We start from the raw sequence: 17,844 nt of genomic DNA on the forward strand, positions 1-17,844 counted from the left end.
AAGGGCATCAGTAATTGGACCAGGATTAGAACTGTGTATCCTTTGATTTTTCTATAAGTGCTATTTCTATAAAACTGCTGTGATAAGTTTCTAGCCTTGATAGCATTTCAACAGTGGATAATGGGGCCATGAAACAAGCCAACATCTTCCTCTTTTTCTTAGAACTTGATTATCATTGCATTCTTACTTTTTTCAAGCAGTCTTTCCTGAAAGATTAGAACTGTTAGGTTGTCTTTTGTTTAAAACATGGGATCTAGGTTTGTACCCAGTGTATTCCAATGGTCATATCTTACAGAAAGTAGTCATTGCAGAGTTCCATGACAACAAAATATGTGGAAAGGTCCTTCCAGGTTCTTAAAGTTAAGAACTGTAAAATAATAAGAACGATTTTTCAGTGAAATCCATTCTTAGTGCATTATGTTTCAAGCCATCATTTTAGTATGCAGAAAATACAAAGTTCTTACAGTCAGACAAGCCTTTATTTCCATACTGGCTCTGGTTGCTGTGAGACCTTGGCCAAATTGTATCACCTCTCTGCTTCAATTTCCTCACCTGTAAAATGTAGCTAATACTTACCTTACTTAATTTGTAACAGAATTCTTAGTTGCCAGTGATTAAAATCCAATAAAACTAACAAGCAAAATGGACTTTTATTGGCTTGTATGGGTCACTGGAAGGAACAGAATTAAAGGAAGAATTGCAGATAACCAGGGCAACTCCAGGGACCTCAAGGACTCATTCTCTTCCACTGCATACAGGTTTTGTTCATGGGACCTTTCTACTCCTTAACAGTGTTTCTTCTCTAATCTTATGTAGAAAATCCAGGAGAAAGGTTCTTCTTGGACTTGCTTGGATGACATGCTCATCTGTGGGCTAGTCAGTGTGGGCTGCGAATATGGACCTCCGCTTCACTGGCTCTGTGACACTTGCACATCCCTATGGTAGACAGAATAATGTGATTGGTGTTGGAGAGGAGTGGCACCTCAAAGGAAGGGCACTGCTGGGTATACAGTGTCTCTCTCACATAGACTCTACGAAGCTATTCAATATGGACAGATTGTATTAAAGTATTCAGGATAAGCCCGTTGTTGTTACCAGGTATCAGAACTTCTGCAGAAGGAGTTAAATCACTGTGTAACTTTTTAAGCTTTAACTAGACAGGCTGATAAAGTTCTCACATTTCACATGAATCTTAATGGAGTGATTATCAAGATTTCATCCTGTTGCATCTGTACAGCTTTATGATAATGAGGAGTCAAGAAACTACTTGGCATGGATTGAATTGTGTCTCCCAAAAATGCGTGTCAACTTGGTTAGTCCATGATTCCCAGTGTTGTGTGATTATCACCATTTTGTCATTTGATAAGATTTTACTGTGTGTTGTAAATCCAGTCACTATGATGTAATGAGATGGATTATTGCCAGTTATATTGATGAGATCTACAAGATTAGATAGTGTCTTAAGCCAATCTCTTTTGAGATATAAAAGAGACAAGTGAGCAGAGGGACACCGGGACCTCATACCACCAAGAAAGCAGTGCCGAGAGCAAAGCATGTCCTTTGGACCTGAGGTCCCTGTGCTGAGATGCTCCAAGACCAAAGGAAGACTGATGCATCACAAGGACCTTCCTCCAGAGCCGACAGAGAGAGAAAGGCTTCCCCTGGAGATGGCTCCATGAAATCAGACTTCTGCCCTACCGGACTGTGAAAGAATAAACTTCTCTTTGTTAAAGCCATCCACCCACTTGGTGGTATTTCTGACCAAGACATTACTAAACATTTCAGTGATGCCGTTTCTAGACCTGACATGCCTCATTGTGACACACAGTGGTAGTCACTTCACACTTTTTCACATCTGGTTAGGCCATTGAGTTTCATGTCCAGTTAGGCCACTGAGTTATTTCTATTGGGTCTTGTAAACACTAGTAGGATATACTGAGAATTTAAAGACTGGAAATCTTTGAAGTCACAGACTTCAGCTTTGCCACTTATTGGACATGTCTTCTCGTTTGTTGAATAGAGATAAGAGTTTGTGTGATACTGGGTTGTTTGTGAGAATTGAAATAGCATGTATAGATTATGTAGTATGGTGCCTGGCCCAACAGAGCTTCAGAATTGTAGCTAATACGGTGATGGTTTTGGTAATTAAAATTTTCTTTCATATTTTTTAAATTGTGATTTTGATAAAGATTTAAAGAGCAAATTAGTTTTTCATTAAACAGTACGCATATTGTTTTGTGACATTGGTTGCCAACCCTGTGACATCAACACTCTCCTTCTCGACCTTGGGTTCCCCATTTCCATTCATCCAACTTTCCTGTCCCTTCCTGCCTTCTTGTCCTTGCCCCTGGACTAGTGTGCCCATTTAGTCTCATATACATGGTTGAACTATGTGTATTGTTTGTTTTATGGGCCTGTCTAGTCTTTGGCTTAAGGGTGAACCTCAGGAGTGACCTCAGTACTGAGTTAAAAGGGTGCCCAGGGCCTGTAGTCTTGGGGTTTCTCCAGTCTCTGTCAGACCAGTAAGTCTGGTCCTGTTTTATGAGTTAGAGTTTTGTTCTACATTTTTCTCCAACTCTGTCCGGAACTCTATTGTAATCCCCATCAGAGCAGTTAGTAGTGGTAGCTGGGCACCATCTAGTTGTGCTGGACTCAGTCTGGTGGAAGCTGTGGTACTTGCAGTCCATTAGTCCTTTGAACTGATCTTTCCCTGTGTCTTTGGCTTTCTTCATTCTCCCTTGTTCCTGACAGAGTGGGACCTGTAGAGTATCTTAGCTGGCTGCTTGCAAGCTTTTAAGACCCCAGATGCTACTCACCCAAATAGGACGCAGAACATTTTCCTTTTAAACTATGTTATGCTAGTTGAGCTAGATGTCCCTCGAGACCATGGTCCCCAGTCCTCAGCCCAGTAATTCTGCCCTTCAGGGAGGTTGGATGTGTCTGTGAAGCTTCCATGACTTTGCCTTGGTCAAGTTGTGCTGACTTCCCCAGTATTGTGTACTGTTTTACCCTTCACGGTAATTTAAAGTGATTGTTTTTCAATTTCTGACTGGGAATAATTGCTGTCCTCGGGCCCCATTCCAAACCTGCTAAATCAGAATGTCTGGCAGTGAGGACCAGGAATCTGTATTTTACGTAAGTGCCCCAGGTGGTGGTATAAAACCAAGGACTGAGAACCATTGATTTAGCTGAGAATAGTTTGACCGCTGTTTTTGCGCTACTATTTTTAGTGGAAACTTTTTTTTTTCCTTCCTCTTCCTTGCAGTTATTTGTGAAGAAAGGGAGAAGAGTTGGGACAATGAACAGTGAAGAAAGTTGACTTACTAAAGCCCCCCTTAATCTCTATTGTTTTGTTAATGCAGAGAGAGAGAGTTTATGTAAAACCAGTACTCTGCACCTTGTATTTTAGTTCATTGAAGATAATAGCAGTATTTACTTTTTTTTTGTAAGCTGCTTAGTAAAAATCTGACACGTAATATTTAATAACTGCTGGTAGTTATTTTAGAGCTCAGGCTGCTAACCAAAAGGTCGGCAGTTCGACCCGATGGGTGGGGCAGTTCTACTCTGTCCTGTAGGGTCGCTGGGAGTCGGAATTGACTCAGCGGCAACAGGTTTTGGTTTAGTAGTCATTTTAATTAATTAAAATAATATCTTTCTGTGCTTTTTTTGGGGGGAGCAGCAGAGATCTGGCTAATGAAAAAATAATATGTAGTTTTGGCTTAAAAATCCTATTTTAAAACATTAAAATTATTATCTGTGTGTTGTACCTGTTGCAAATTCTTAGCCCCACAGATTGACTTAAATTTTGTTCATATTGTGTATACCGTATGTATTCAGATTGGTATTTTTTTTCCTTTATGGATTTTGCCTTTGTTGTGCGTAGAGAAAAACTTTCTATTAGAGCTTTTCTCCTCCTTAACTTTTAACATTTGAATTTCTTTAATCTAGTTTGGTTTCTCATGTACAGTGCAATGCTAACTTTTTTTTTTGCTAAATGGTGAGATAATTGTTTTAGTGCCATTTGTGTATAGTCCTTTTCCACTTCCTGAGTACTCATTAAATTTGAGATTTAAGGAAAAAAATGACTTAGAAATTAATCTAAGTTGTCCAGAGACAATTTAGTTGAGTGACCCCAGGCACTGATCTTTAAATACTGGTGATGTGGGGGAGTGTATCATGGGAAGGGTCTCTTATAACGTGTCTGTGAGCATCTGTTTCTCTTGCACAGTCACGGCACAGGTACCTGTGTCTTGAAGTTTCAGTGTAGGCTCGCAGCACTTCCTTCAGACTTCCCCCCTGTCCTGCTGGATATGCCTAGACTCATCCCTGACTCTCTAAGTTTTCATGGGTTTTGCTGAAGCCTTATGACTATCATGAACATTTTCAAATAACAAACTCCTTTTCCATTTAAAGTATAAAAAGCCTTCTGTTACAGGATTTAAGTAAACTTCAAGTTTGAAAACTTATTGTGGTTAGCATTTTTGTTTAATGCTCTCTTTAATCCAGAGCATGAAATGTTTTCCATTTTTACAACACTTTGCAAGTACTGAAATTATTAGGTATGCTTGTTTTTGAACTGTTCCTTTTTTTTTTACTTTCTAATTTGAAATGAGTATAGATTCACAGGAAGTTGTAGAGACGTCCATGTATCCTTCACTCAGCTTCCCCCAGTGGTAACATCTTACATAATCATAGTGCAGTATCACTGTATCTGGAATGTATACACACACACACGTGTATGTATGTATGTATACTTATAGGTATATATGTGTATATATTACTGTATACTTATATCACTACAGTGACATTGTATAATCCACAGACCATATTGAAATTTCACCAGTTTTACATGCACTTGTGTGTGTGTGTATAGTTCTATGCAGTTTTATCACAAATGTACATTCGTGTATCCACCCCATTCCCAAGATACAAAACCGTTCCATCACTACAAAGATTCCTCTTGCTACCCTTTGATCAGTTTGCTTTTAGCCAAGCCACCTAGAGCTAGAAGCATTAGCCATGTGAAATTTGAGGGCAGTCCATAGTAAAGTTTTATTTCAGTTTGGTCCTCAGTGAGTTTATAGAGCTTTGGCAACCTCTAGTTTTGTGGTTTGAGTTTAAGGCTAGAAGGAATTTGTAATAATTTTTTTATGACTGGAAGATCAGAGCAGTGTCTTAAATACGAGTATAGTATGACCTGTAGATATTGGCCATATCCAGATTGGTGGCCCCTTAGTGGGCTGCTTTCCCCTCACTGCCCCACCCCACCCCGACCTGGTGATACACCATAATCAGGAGATTGAAGGGTGCTGGGCCTGCTGCTCTTTGGTTTCTGGAGCATCTGGCTTCAAGAGGAAGCCCTGTAACCCTGGGTGATGAGGCAACTGCTCAGGCCATTAGGGCTCCACGGGTGGCAAGCTCCATCAGGACAGTACATAGTCAGTGGACTGCTCTGTGGCCAAGCCACTGCAGCTCTGCCAGGAGCTGAGTTTCCTTTAATCTTTGGTGGCTAGAACATTCTGGACTTCTGCCAGCACATCCCAGTGCAGTTTCTGGGGCAACAGTTTTATTTCATTATGTTTTTTTCCTCCTTAAATACTATCCAATTCCTTCAAGTTGCCTTTTTTTCTTCTTTTTAGTTAGTTGGTTTACTTCTCACTTTTTATTTAAATGCTTTTCTTAACATGTGTTGTGACACGTGGGGGCCCTAAGATGCTCATTGGAGACCCTGAACCCATGTGTGTCAGTTGTGGACCTCATTGCATAGGGAGAGTTGGCAGGGCTGTTTCAGTGGAAGAGCTCCTAAAAGTGTCCCCTTGGGCTGACCAGAATCCACAGAGAAAGGTCAGTCATCTGCTTGGAGAGAATAGACCTGGCTGCCAGAGTTCTGGGAGACTAATGAGGAAGGGCATGGGGACATTGGCCTCTATTTAATGTATAACCTTTTGCAAAATGTACCCATTTTCTGTGACCTACAGGCTAGAGGCCCTGTATTTTTATCATCTTCAGAGAATAACCCTCTAGACTTCTGCCAGAAAATGGGGATTGGTGGAAGAAGTCTGGGGCTTTAACTTTTTTTTTTTTTTTAAACAGACTTCTAACTATTCTGTTTTCAGATCCATTTTTTTCCTCATGTATTATTGCAATGGCTGACATGCCCTTTTGGAGGGGAAGGTCAGGTGGAGAACTGCAGGTTAAATCTGCTTGCTTGATTTCTCCCACCACCAATTTAGGATTCAACCTTCTTTTTTCTTTGAATAATCTAGACAATATACGAATTCAACAATTTCTACACGTACAATTGAGTGACATTGATTACATTCTTCAAGTTGTTCAACCATTCTCACCTTCCTTTTCCAGATTGTTCCTCTGCCATTAACACTAACTCACTGCCTCCTGAGTTTCCTGTCTAATCTTTCAAGATGTTGTTGTCTGTGTGATCCTGTATAGTTCTTTAAAAGAGCACAATGCTCAAGGTGGGCATTCTGGACTAATTAAGCCAAACCATTGTTTGGTTTAAAGAAGACTTCAGGGGATGTTTTTGGTTTAAGATTATCTCAGGGCAGTAGTTTTTGAGGTTCATCTAGCTTCTGTAGCTCCAGAGTCTGGATTCTGTGATAATTTGAAATTCTGTTTCACATTTTTACCCATTTTCATCAGGAGTCTTACAGAAAATCTTCAAACAAAAATGTTCAGTAATGGTAGCCGAGCACCATCCAGTTCTTCTGGTCCTCATGGCGAAGGAGGCAGTTGTTTATGGAGGCAGTTAGTCATGCATTCTGTTTTCTCCTTTTATTCTGGACTCCTTCTTCTTCTTTCTCTCCACCCCTGGAGAGTCTTGATTAATTGGATCTGGGATAGAATCCTTTGTATTTTTAACATGTAACCCAAGAACCAGTAAGGTCTGAAAAACAACATGTAACTGATTTATTTTGTAACTTGAATGCAAATTGAGGCAATAAGTGGTATTGTTACAGAAAAATAATTTCAACTAATCATTTTTATAGAAAAATTGAATTAGAAAGGGAGTCATTTTCTTTGCGACTTTGTTTTCCATTTCCATTTTGCACTATTGTAAGGTTTGATGGGGGAGATGGAATAACCAGAGTAGTTTTTATCTTCCTGGAACAAAGGTGTACTTTAGCTGTTGATTGTAAATAAGTTGTGGATTTGTTGAAATAAGCTGTGATAATGTGTGTATCTGTAAAATGGAGGTAATATCTATCTTAACAGGTTTGTTGTGAGGCTTAAATGTATGTGAAAGCACTTGAATCTGAAAGGAACTCTGCAAGTTCAGTGCGTCTGATCCTTGATATGAAATGCAAGACTTAAAAATACGTAACCATGCTGATGAAAGTACAAACATAAATTTCATAATCAAGTCCTAAATTTTACTGATATGCATGCATTTTCTTTTCTTTCTCTAACTTATCAGCCTTTTAAATTAAGATATGTAACTTTTTATGCTGTGTTAGAGAGTGAGGTCCGTTTAAAGGAAAACGAAATTAAAATGTAACTTTTTTCTATTAAAAAAAAATTCCAACTGTGTAGTTCTTTATGCACTAGCATGCAGAATCATCACTTAAGCATCGTTTTAAAAATCACCGGCACCTAACTCTATTCCCAGAGATTCTGATTCAGTAGGTCTGGGTGGGGCTTTTGGTTGATTTCCTTGTGCAGCCAGGGCAGGAAACCCCTGCCTTAGATGGCTGGTGTTTGTGAGGGGTGTGATTAGAGATCTTTGCAAATTTGGGATTTCATAATACACAGTAAATCTTCCCCTATAAAAATAGTAATTTATACTTGAGCCTGTAGTGAGAGAAAATAGTTACATAGTGATGGAATGTGAGGTGACGTGATCTAGTGACTCACCCTGACTTCATACGTGCCTACTTTAGTACTCAAATCTCCACTGTGGTGAACTTTTGAAAAGGAGCCCTGGTTGCGTAGTGGTTAAAGCACTTGGCAGCCAACCAGAAGGTCGGTGGTTCGAACTCACCAGCCACTCAGTAGGAAGAAGGTGTGGCAGTCTGCTTCCATAAAGATTACAGCCTTGGAATACTTATGGGGCAGTTGTACTTTGTCTTACAGGGTTGCTATGAGTTGGAATTGACTCGACAGCAACAAATTTTTTTTTAAAAGGAATAACAGTGGGAAAAAAAAAAACTTTTTGTAACATGAGGCATTTTTTTAACTGCAACCTGAGATCTAAGAAGAAAGACCACACTTAGATGTAAGAAAAAAGTTTTTTTAATCTCCATTTTAGCATGTGTAATATAATGAACCTGAGATACTGTAGATAATGAAACTGAGCCATGAATATTAGCATGGTTTTAGATATTTCAATTTTAAACCCACGCAAGTAGCTTGGATTGAAGGATTCATTTAAAAACATTTGAAAGTCCTCTCTTCCCTTTCCACCAAGAATTTGTGACACTTTAATTTTGCTTCAGGATAAGGTTTTGTTTGGCTGAAATGGATTTTACTTAGGGGAATATGCTTGGCCCACGAAGGAACTCCTCAGTTGGTGGGGGAAAAATCTTAGAAGTATTTCCATTTTGTTTAATATATCAGAAGAGTTCCTGGCTAGGAAACTGTTTTTCAATCTGTTGTATATTCCAAAGGTTTTAAAGTTCTATTTAAAATAATGGTGCTCTAAGTAGGGGCGAAGTCTTATTTTCAAAAAACTTCAGGTTACCCTGGCAGCCTGGATTTGCAGATTCGTTTTTCTAAAATAGAACAGTAAGTTATGTTATTGAGTATATTCCTTGTTAGTTCTAATCTGAAATACTTACATAGGACTCTTATTTCTGTCTTACTCTGTTAGGTGTAAAGATTTCTCTGTGTGTTACTGGAATCCCTATTGGATGCTGCCCTCTGATGTTTGTGGAATGAACTGCTTTTGGGAAGCGGCTTTTAGGTAGGCACTTAATATTTAATTGGTAGATCAGCGTAGGTAAGATTAGATTGTAGATAATAAAACCTTATGTCCTTTCCTGTAATTTATAATTATCATACAAGTAAATAATTCATTTTCTCATTGAGTTTTTGATTCCCTCTCTGCATTTTGTACTTACAGTTGTTGATCACTAATTTTAGTACCTACTCTATATAAAATGTTCTAAATTTTCTCAGATTTTATTAAGCTAAACCATTGTTCTTGGCATTTATGTTCTAATTTTAGGTAACAAGTGATAAAGATAGACTTCCACTGACATTAACAGACGCGCGGCATTTATCTAATTTAAAAACTGGTATACTGAGAAAAGAAGCCCTGGTGGGGCCAGTGGCTAAGCGTTCTGATGCTAATCAAAAGGTCAGCAGTTCGAGTCCACCAGCCACTCCTATGGGGCAGTTCTACTCTGTCCTGTAGGGTTGCTATGAGTCGGAATTGACTCAGTGGCAATGGGTTTGGGTTTTGTTTTGTTTTTTTAATACTGAAAAAATATTTTATACGGATGGGGTAACTGGGGAAGGATTAAATTGGTTAGTAGCAGAAAAATTGAATTTTGGGGAATGGGAGGATGAAGAAAAGTGTTTAATGCAGGACCAGATGATATAACCACGTTTATTAACCTCTTGGAAACCCTGTGGCCTAGTGGTTAAGAGCTACAGCCGCTAACCAAAAGGTCGGCAGTTCAAATCCACCAAGTGCTCCTTGGAAACCCTATGGGGCAGTTCTGCTCTGTCCTGTAGGGTCTCTGTGAGTCAGAATCGACTCGACGGCAGTGGGTTTGGTTTGGTTTTTTGGTTTATTAACCTCTTGGAAGCCCTGGTGGTGCAGTGGTTAAGTGCTCACTGCTAACTGAAAGGTCGGCAGTTCAACCCACCAGCCGCTCTGCGGGAGAAAGATATGGCAGTCTGCTTCCGTAAAGATTACAGCCTGGGAAACCCTATAGGGCAATTCTGCTCTGTCCTATAGGGTCACTATGAGTTGAAATCGACTCGATGGCAGTGAGTTTGGTTTGGTATTGACCTTTTAAGTTACTTATCTGGATAATGAAGGTATTGGCTGACATCTCAGGTCCCTTTCTGCTGTAACCTTCAATGAAAGAGACAAGTGTTGATAGGAACAGGATGAGGCAGTGGTTTTCTCAGATCGCTTCCTGAGATAATGGCAGGGGAGTACGACAGTAGCCCTGAAATGCTCTTCCCAAGAATAAGATTTCTTTAAGAATCACCTGTTTTTACTGGATCTTTATGATTCATTTAAATTTTCATTCTGCTTATTCCATTTGCCAGGCACTATGGTAAGTGCAGAGAACTTCTGTGAATGAGGCTTCCAGACTTCTGAACTCCTTCTGGAGCTTGCGTTACTAATGGGAGCTTTAGACCAGTAAACCTGAGATTACAGCAGTGGGTAAAGAGTTCTAGCTCTGATGATAGGAGAAGCATCAGCTGAGGAGTCATCTTAAAGTATCAGGGCAGGCTTCCTGGAGGGAGTGATGTCTAAGCTGTGACTGCATGATGAATAGGAGGTTAGCCAGGCTGAAGGACAGGAGGTGATGCGTTCTAGGTGGGAAGAACTGCAGTATGTGCAGAAACTCTGAGAAGAAGATGACAGTGAGTTCGAGAAACTGTAAGGCCTTATGACTGGAGCACAGAGTGGAAGGCAGACTGTAGGGAGAGGGGCTGCAGAGGGCCTTAGGCCTTGTAAAAGAGCATAGACTTCATCTGGCATTCAAGGATTTTAACCAAGAAAGTGACATGCTGAGGTCTGCATTTTAGGGAGTTTGATCTGACTTCATAGTGGAAACTGAATTGAGGAGGAAGGTCAGGGTGACATTATTAGATGAAGTGAAAGCAGTGAGGAGGTTTTACCTTAAGGAAATAATAGGGCTCACGTTACACACACACATTTATTTTAATATAAAAACTTCTAAGGTTACCACCAGCTCTGGACATAGGTTACATAGCACAATGTGACTTTCAGAAGCCAAGCCCTGTGCCCATGGGGGGTCTTTCTTAAGAGAAAGGAGTGTGGGCTGTTGACAAGTCCCAGTGGTGATGGCTGCATTCTTCAAAGGCATATGTGTAAAATATAACATGTATTGTAATTCTTGCATTCTCCATACATTATGCATCCCATGAAGAACTGGAAGGGAACAGTTGAAATCAAATATTTTAATTATATCTCTTTGCTATAGAGAAGTTTGGTTGATTGCAATTTTAGCATGGATCAGTCCAAGTCAGATTTTAAACTTTTAAAAACTGATTAAAGATAATCTCACCCTTCAACTTTCATAATTTTGAAGAATTGGAGCTTCATATTTTTCATTCTTAGAAACATTAATGAATAGCGTATTGGCAAGCACCACTTTGCTATCTCCGGTCTTATGACATAAATCTACTCACTCTGGAAGCTGGGTAAGCTTGAAAACTTCTGAATATTCTGATTTATACAGCCCAGGCCCTTATGTAAATTGCAGCACGAGAAATAATCATTATCATCTTACCTCCTGCTCAGCTCTAAGAGTACCCCCACCCCCCACCCCCCACCCCTGCCCAGGAAAGTTTACCTAGCTGGAATCCTGGAGCCTCTGCTTATTAATTCCTTTTGTTTTAGCTTCTCTACCTTATTATTTTCCTAATTCACCCCAAGTATTCCCTGCAAAGAATTACATGTACATCCACTATGTTGTAAGCCCTTGTGCTTATTAATTTCTGAAGTACTCTGTAATATTGTATTCATAGTGTATATCATATGATCACATAAAAAATACTAATCATTTTGCTATACATATCATATCATGTAAAATTTCTCAAACTTTGTTTCGTACTTAGAACTAAGGAGCCCTCACATTTAATCACCTTATTTCAAACATGCAGACCAGCCAGAATACCACCCGATTGCCATATCATTCTCACTCTTAATTTCAGTATTTACTCTAAGTAATACCTCCTTCTGGCCTGACTCCGAGAGCTTAGCCACCCACACCTGGTGAAGCGTCTGTGCACGTCTTTACTACCACTTACGACTTACATCCTGCCGGGCACCAGTGGGCCCTTCGCTGGGCACCATTTTCTTCTTCCCAGGTCTGTCCCAGCATTTGCCAACTTGAATTCTTTAGGTAATTTAGTCTGAGCTAAGCTTATCTAGAGGATAAGCACTGTTTCCTCCTAACTAGTTTATTATACAATGAACATAAAATAATATAAAAAAGAAAAATTGCCTCAACTCCTATCACAAATATTTTATTATTCGTATGCATATTTTGCTCTTACATAGTTGTAAATATAGACCAATCTTGAAATCTGAGTTTAAAGTTTTAATAATTTTTTCCATGTAGCATAGTCTTTATAATTACCATGTTAACAGCCACACACTATTTCATTGGGTTTCAGAAAGATTTTAGGCTTAGATCTTTTTTTTTTTGAGAATTTAAGAAGTAATTTGAATCTGCATTTATTGAGTCTTCTGCTTGACTGTTTGCTTCCCAGCAGCATGTCAAAATGCTGACATCTCCTATGTCTCTTCTGTCCTTGAAATTGAACAAAATCCCTACAACAGCTTTCTTTCAGTGTTTCCTTTCTTTGAAGCTGTTATCTATTTACGTTCTTTCCCTTCACCAGCAAACTTCGTACCTGCTGACTATAGCTTACTCCAGTATGTCCTCAGGTTAACTTAACTGATAACATATTCAAAGCTTCAGTTTCCAAACAAGGTCGCGTTTACAGGTACCGGGGTTAGGACTTGAAGGTATCTTTTTGGGGGATACAGTTCAGTCCGTAACAGCCATCCATTTGTCTTGGCGTTGTGTATTGCAGAGTTGTTAGAGTTCATCTTTGCCTCACCACTTGTTTTACCAATCAGGGGTCAGTCAGTGTGCTTGAGTCTTTTTAGAGCTCTCTTTTCTTTTCCGTTTGTGTTTGTCTGTCCTTACACTAGTATCCGCAATTCTGTGATAAACCTTGGTATCTAGTAGAGCAAGTCCTCCACTTTGTTTTTCTTTAGGAGGGTCTTGGCTATTCTTGAGCCTTTTGCATTTCCATATAAATTTTAACCTTGATGTTTCAAGTTTTACCACATACAAACCCACCAAAGCTGTTAGGAGTTTGATTGGGGTTGCATGGAATCAATGAATCAATTTGGGGAAAGATGACATTTCTGCAGTATGAGACAGTTTTCTGTTGTTTAGGTCTTTTAAAATACGTTTCAGTAAGGTTTTGTAATTTCCCCCATGGATGTCTTGCATATGTTTTGTTAGATTTATTTTTAGGTCCTGATTTTTTTTTTATGTTAATTGAAGTGGTATACTTTTGAAATTTTATTTTCTACCTCTCTGTTGCTGGTTCTGGAAGTGTAATTATTTTTATATACAGGCAGTCCTCACATTGCCCAGCTCTGAGATGCCCAGATTTCAGTTACCATGATATAGTTAGATAACACCAGTCCTCCAGCAGCACGGTTCAGTTTTCAGTTACCATGGTTTATTAGTTCTGAGTAATTGTATGAAGTACAAACTTTGCTGCCAGCGCTGCAGTCCACAGATCACTATGTAAATAACAGACGCTCATCATGATCAGAATCCTGTCGGTGATTGGTCACTGTGCATGTGTTATTCAGGTCACATACAGACAGCAGCACATGCAGTGGTGTTGCCTCTTTGTCTATCAGTGATAAATCCACATGACATTTTACAAAAATGTATAATTGAAAGAGAGAATTGGCTAACAAAGGTGAAGGTGCAGCAAAGGAACGAAAAGCAGTGACAGTGGAAGTGAAGTTTGAATCAAGCATAAATGGAGTTCTAGAAGAAATAGCTGATCATAAGACTGCGGACACTGTCACCATTCGAGAGATTCTAAATATGCAGCCAGAGGAACTCTAAAAAAAAACATTGCCATTGAGTTGATTCCGATCATAGCGACCCTATAAGACAGAGTGGAACTACCCCATAGGGTTTCCGAGGAGCGGCTGATGGATTCAAACTACCGACCTTTTGGTTAGCAGCCAAGCTCTTAACCACTGCGCCACCAGGGCTCCAGAGGAACTTGGTGAAGGTGAATTTATTGACATAGATGAGCAAAGTGATGAAGGATGAAGGTGTTGCAGGGGAGGTGACCCTGGCAAAAATCTTCATATTAAAGGAACTCTAGGAGATATTTCATGACATTGAAAGCACAAAGGGTAAAATATTGGAAGCTAACTCAGGCTTAGAAAGGAGTATAACAGTTCACCAAGGCATAGAAAAGATGCTCAGTCTTCTTCACAAGAAGCAAACACTGTTAAAAATACTCCTGATAAGATTTTAAAAAGAAAGAAAATACTTTCTCAGTGTTTCCAGTGTTCTAAATCACTGTATACTAAATAAATATTAGTTTTACTATTTTCTATCTACTTGTACATTTATAACTGACTATTAGTTTTTAATGTTTTGATAATACTTTTTAAAGGTCATGGAACAATCATAATTTTTTTCCCATTGATTATTAAAATCACTTTGCAATTTCTCATTTTACATTGTCAAACTGGTTGTACACTACTATGTATTAATACTTATATCCAGCAACCTTGTTAAACTCTTGTTATAAAATTCTAATTATTTACCTGTAGATTTTTTTGTATTTTCTACATACATAATTATATCATCTGGGAACAATGACAGTTTTGTTTTTCTTTCTAATCCTTATACGTTTTACAGAAAGGACCTCTGTAAGCAAAAATTGTGTTAAAATCGAATTTGTATATTTTTAATTCACAGGGTTTATACTTTATAATACTTAATGTATTTTATGTTGGCTTCCATTTGTTTTATGTTGTCTTCCATTCTTACATTCATTTTAGGAGTCAGTTCCAAAAGGTTTATTGTATGCTGTAGTTACAGATGTGGTCTCTATTTTATATTATAAATAATATACCATTTTATTTAATAACAGTGCAGTCAGATATAATTAGTTCTGCTCTTTATATGCTAGTAGATTATTATTCAGAGTGTTAAGAGAAGATGCAAAGGTTTAAAGGTTACTTAGGGCTGATGTTATATACACTGCTCTGTGTTAGATTTAAGTTCAAAACATAGCTTCCACTAGTAACTTGGATTTAGGAGATCTTTCCATTCTAAAAGACATGCTGATGTTTGACTAGTATTTTTAGATCATCTTAGAAATTTTTACCTTTCTCTGAATACTTAGTAAGTGGGACTTAATGTGTGTCAGTGAAAAAAGTTATATGAGGGAAACTTTTTCTTGTAATCAGCCTGGTTTAAGATTGGATCCAACACTGAAATATTTATAAATGAAATTATGTCTGAGTTAGCTTCAAAATGATTTATTGGTAGATGGAAGCAGATGTAAGGAGGGGTTTTAGATGAAACATGAGTGCTGTTGAATAGATGATTGTTGTAGAGAGATGAGTACGTGGGAATTGATTGCATTAGTCTTTGTATTTTTGTGTATGCTTGAAGTTTTTCTTTTTTTTTAAATAAAAAATTTTTTTAAAAAAATTGACCATAAGACTTTCAAATCAGGAATCCTCCCTTTCTCAGCTGAAGTTCATTGTTAGAATTAAGCCCTACTGCCCTAAGGCACCAGCATGAGTAATGAATTAATTTCTCTTCTGTGCACCTAGAATAGTAGTAATTATTTATCATCCTTGGGAGAATTTAGAAAATAGTTTTTGTGGTTCAGATGAATAACACTGATTGAGACAGCCTGGTCGAGAGTATAGAAATATATGATGGATTTATCACAGTAATGTTTTATATTTTGGTGTTTCTTTGCTTTGTAAATAGAAGCTTTGAACTTCTGTTTTTGAACATGATGGAAATACCATATTGTAAACATGTTATCCTATACTAACACTGTTGGAAAATGTGGTTTTCTTTTCTATTAGGTATGGTCTGAAGATACAGCCCATTGAAAGAATGCACCTAGCTGTGGTTGCCTGTGGTGAAAGACTGGAAGAAACTATAACCATGTTGAAGTCAGCTATAATTTTCAGCATCAAACCTCTTCAGTTCCATATTTTTGCTGAAGATCAGCTACATGACAACTTTAAAGGCATAGTAAGTATTTGAGACTTAGTGAAGATGGTAGAGTTGAATATTTAACTGTATCTATAGTAGAATGTTGTTTTATTCTTTCGTTTTCCGCCTAGTGTGGGGAGGGCTCCTTGCTGCCACTCCCATCCAAGAGACCAGACCTGGATATAAGAGAAAGCTTTCTTTTTGAATAGGAGTAGGCTACTTAAAATCCTCTGCCAAACATGGAGGTTTTATTTTTCTGACTATTGTTTCAATATGTTTTGCCTAAGAAGTCCTATGATTTAATTTTGTCTCTGTCTTTGGCTTGGAAGTGCCTCAATCAGAGTGCACACAAAGGGTTTAATCCTGTTTTGAGGGGAGGGAATTCTTGATTGACAATATAGAGGGAAGTGGATTTTTGCTCGGATAATAAAGTTCCTTAGATTTTGTATTAGTTAGAATCAACTTGGCTGCAGTGGTAGAAAACCCAAAATAATAGTGGCTTAAACAAGATAGAAATTTATTTCTGTCTCACATAAAAATAAGCACTCCAGGGCATATGGCTGTTCCACCATGTCTTCAGGGACTCTGGCTTCCTCTGTCTTATGGATGAGTTATCTTCAACATGAGGTTTCTACCTTATAGTCTAAGATGGCTGCTCAAGCTCTAACCATCACACCCATATTCTAGCCAGCATGAGGGAAGAAAGGGTAAAAAAGTCACCCCTTCCTTCCTTTAAAGACACTTTGCAGAAGTTACACGTGACATTTCTGGCAGTATTCCATTGGTCTGAGCTTAGTCATGTGACCATACGTACATGTTAGTAAGGGTGGAAAGTGTACTCTTTAATCGGGATACCATGTGATCTGATTAAAAAGATATATGTATTACTATGGAAGAAGAGGAAGAGAGATACTAGGGGAAAACATACAAGAAAAAGAAAATTCTCCTGAAATCTCACTACCTTGTGTTTTGAGATGGTGGTAAAGATGATGATAAATGATTATATCTGTATATCTATACCTAAATCTATCTATACAATAAATTAAACTTTCAAACTGATCTGGATTTTTATGTTCATTTTAATTATGTAAAAAATGTATTTGACTTTTTTCCAAGTTAATTCATCTTGCATGTTGAGTGAAAAATACCACTTGTGTGACCTCAAAACTTAGTTTTCTGCCAATTGATTCCAAGAGGTATAAAACATTACTCATGGTTTTAAAATTTTTGATAATATGCTTTTGTGATCTTGATTTTTTTATCTGGATTGTTTTCTAAAATATTAGCTGAGAAAGTGAACTTACCATAACATTTAAGAGAATAGTAATAGATTGTTGCCAACTGTAGAAACCTTTGAAAATGCAGTTAAAAAACCAAAATAAATTTATTGCTTTACCTTATATCCAGCCTCTGAATTAAAACCTGGCTGAGTTATTGTTTCTATAATAAGTACTGTATTTTTAAACTTAATTTTTCCTTGGTTATAATCAACTCTGAGAATGCTTGGTTTGCTTTTGATGAGAGAATATCAAGTGTTTTGTGGAACAAGATTTTAGTGCAAAGATGTCTAAGTGTAATAATGTTAATTGAAATCTGACTAAGATTTCATTTTGAAATTGATATTGAAAGGATCTTTATGTAATTTATAAATTGGTCAGGGAAAATAAAAGTGCTAGTATTTTTAAACATTTATTAACAGAGACATTAAAGCATCATGTTGGAAGTAAAGTCATTCCCTTAAACTATGTTGGAAGGCTTTATTTAATGTTTTTAAAAATTACTTACAACAGAGGGTTCTGGACAGAGCTGGAGAAGGATGTAGAGCATAATTCTAACTCACAAAAAAAAGACCAGATTTACTGGCCTAAAGGAGACT

The 17,844-nt window shown here is 37.9% G+C and overlaps 1 protein-coding gene across 5 annotated transcripts in view; it reads left to right on the top strand.

The window, feature by feature from the left end:
• Positions 1 to 17,844, top strand: part of GXYLT1 (glucoside xylosyltransferase 1) — a 56,988-nt gene that overhangs the window by 2,511 nt on the left and 36,633 nt on the right. For 3 of the 5 annotated variants that reach the window (XM_004384580.2, XM_023738868.1, XM_023738866.1), the window contains exons 2-3: positions 8,828 to 8,920; positions 15,836 to 16,007. In XM_004384580.2, coding sequence (XP_004384637.1) covers positions 8,828 to 8,920; positions 15,836 to 16,007 — 265 coding nt within the window. The remainder of the gene's footprint in view (positions 1 to 8,827; positions 8,921 to 15,835; positions 16,008 to 17,844) is intronic. The other 2 variants (XM_004384581.2, XM_023738867.1) reach the window with 1 other exon arrangement.

Source organism: Trichechus manatus, unplaced genomic scaffold (assembly GCF_000243295.1).
Source record: "Trichechus manatus latirostris isolate Lorelei unplaced genomic scaffold, TriManLat1.0 scaffold00123, whole genome shotgun sequence".
In the NCBI taxonomy this organism is placed as follows: Eukaryota; Metazoa; Chordata; class Mammalia; order Sirenia; family Trichechidae; genus Trichechus; species Trichechus manatus.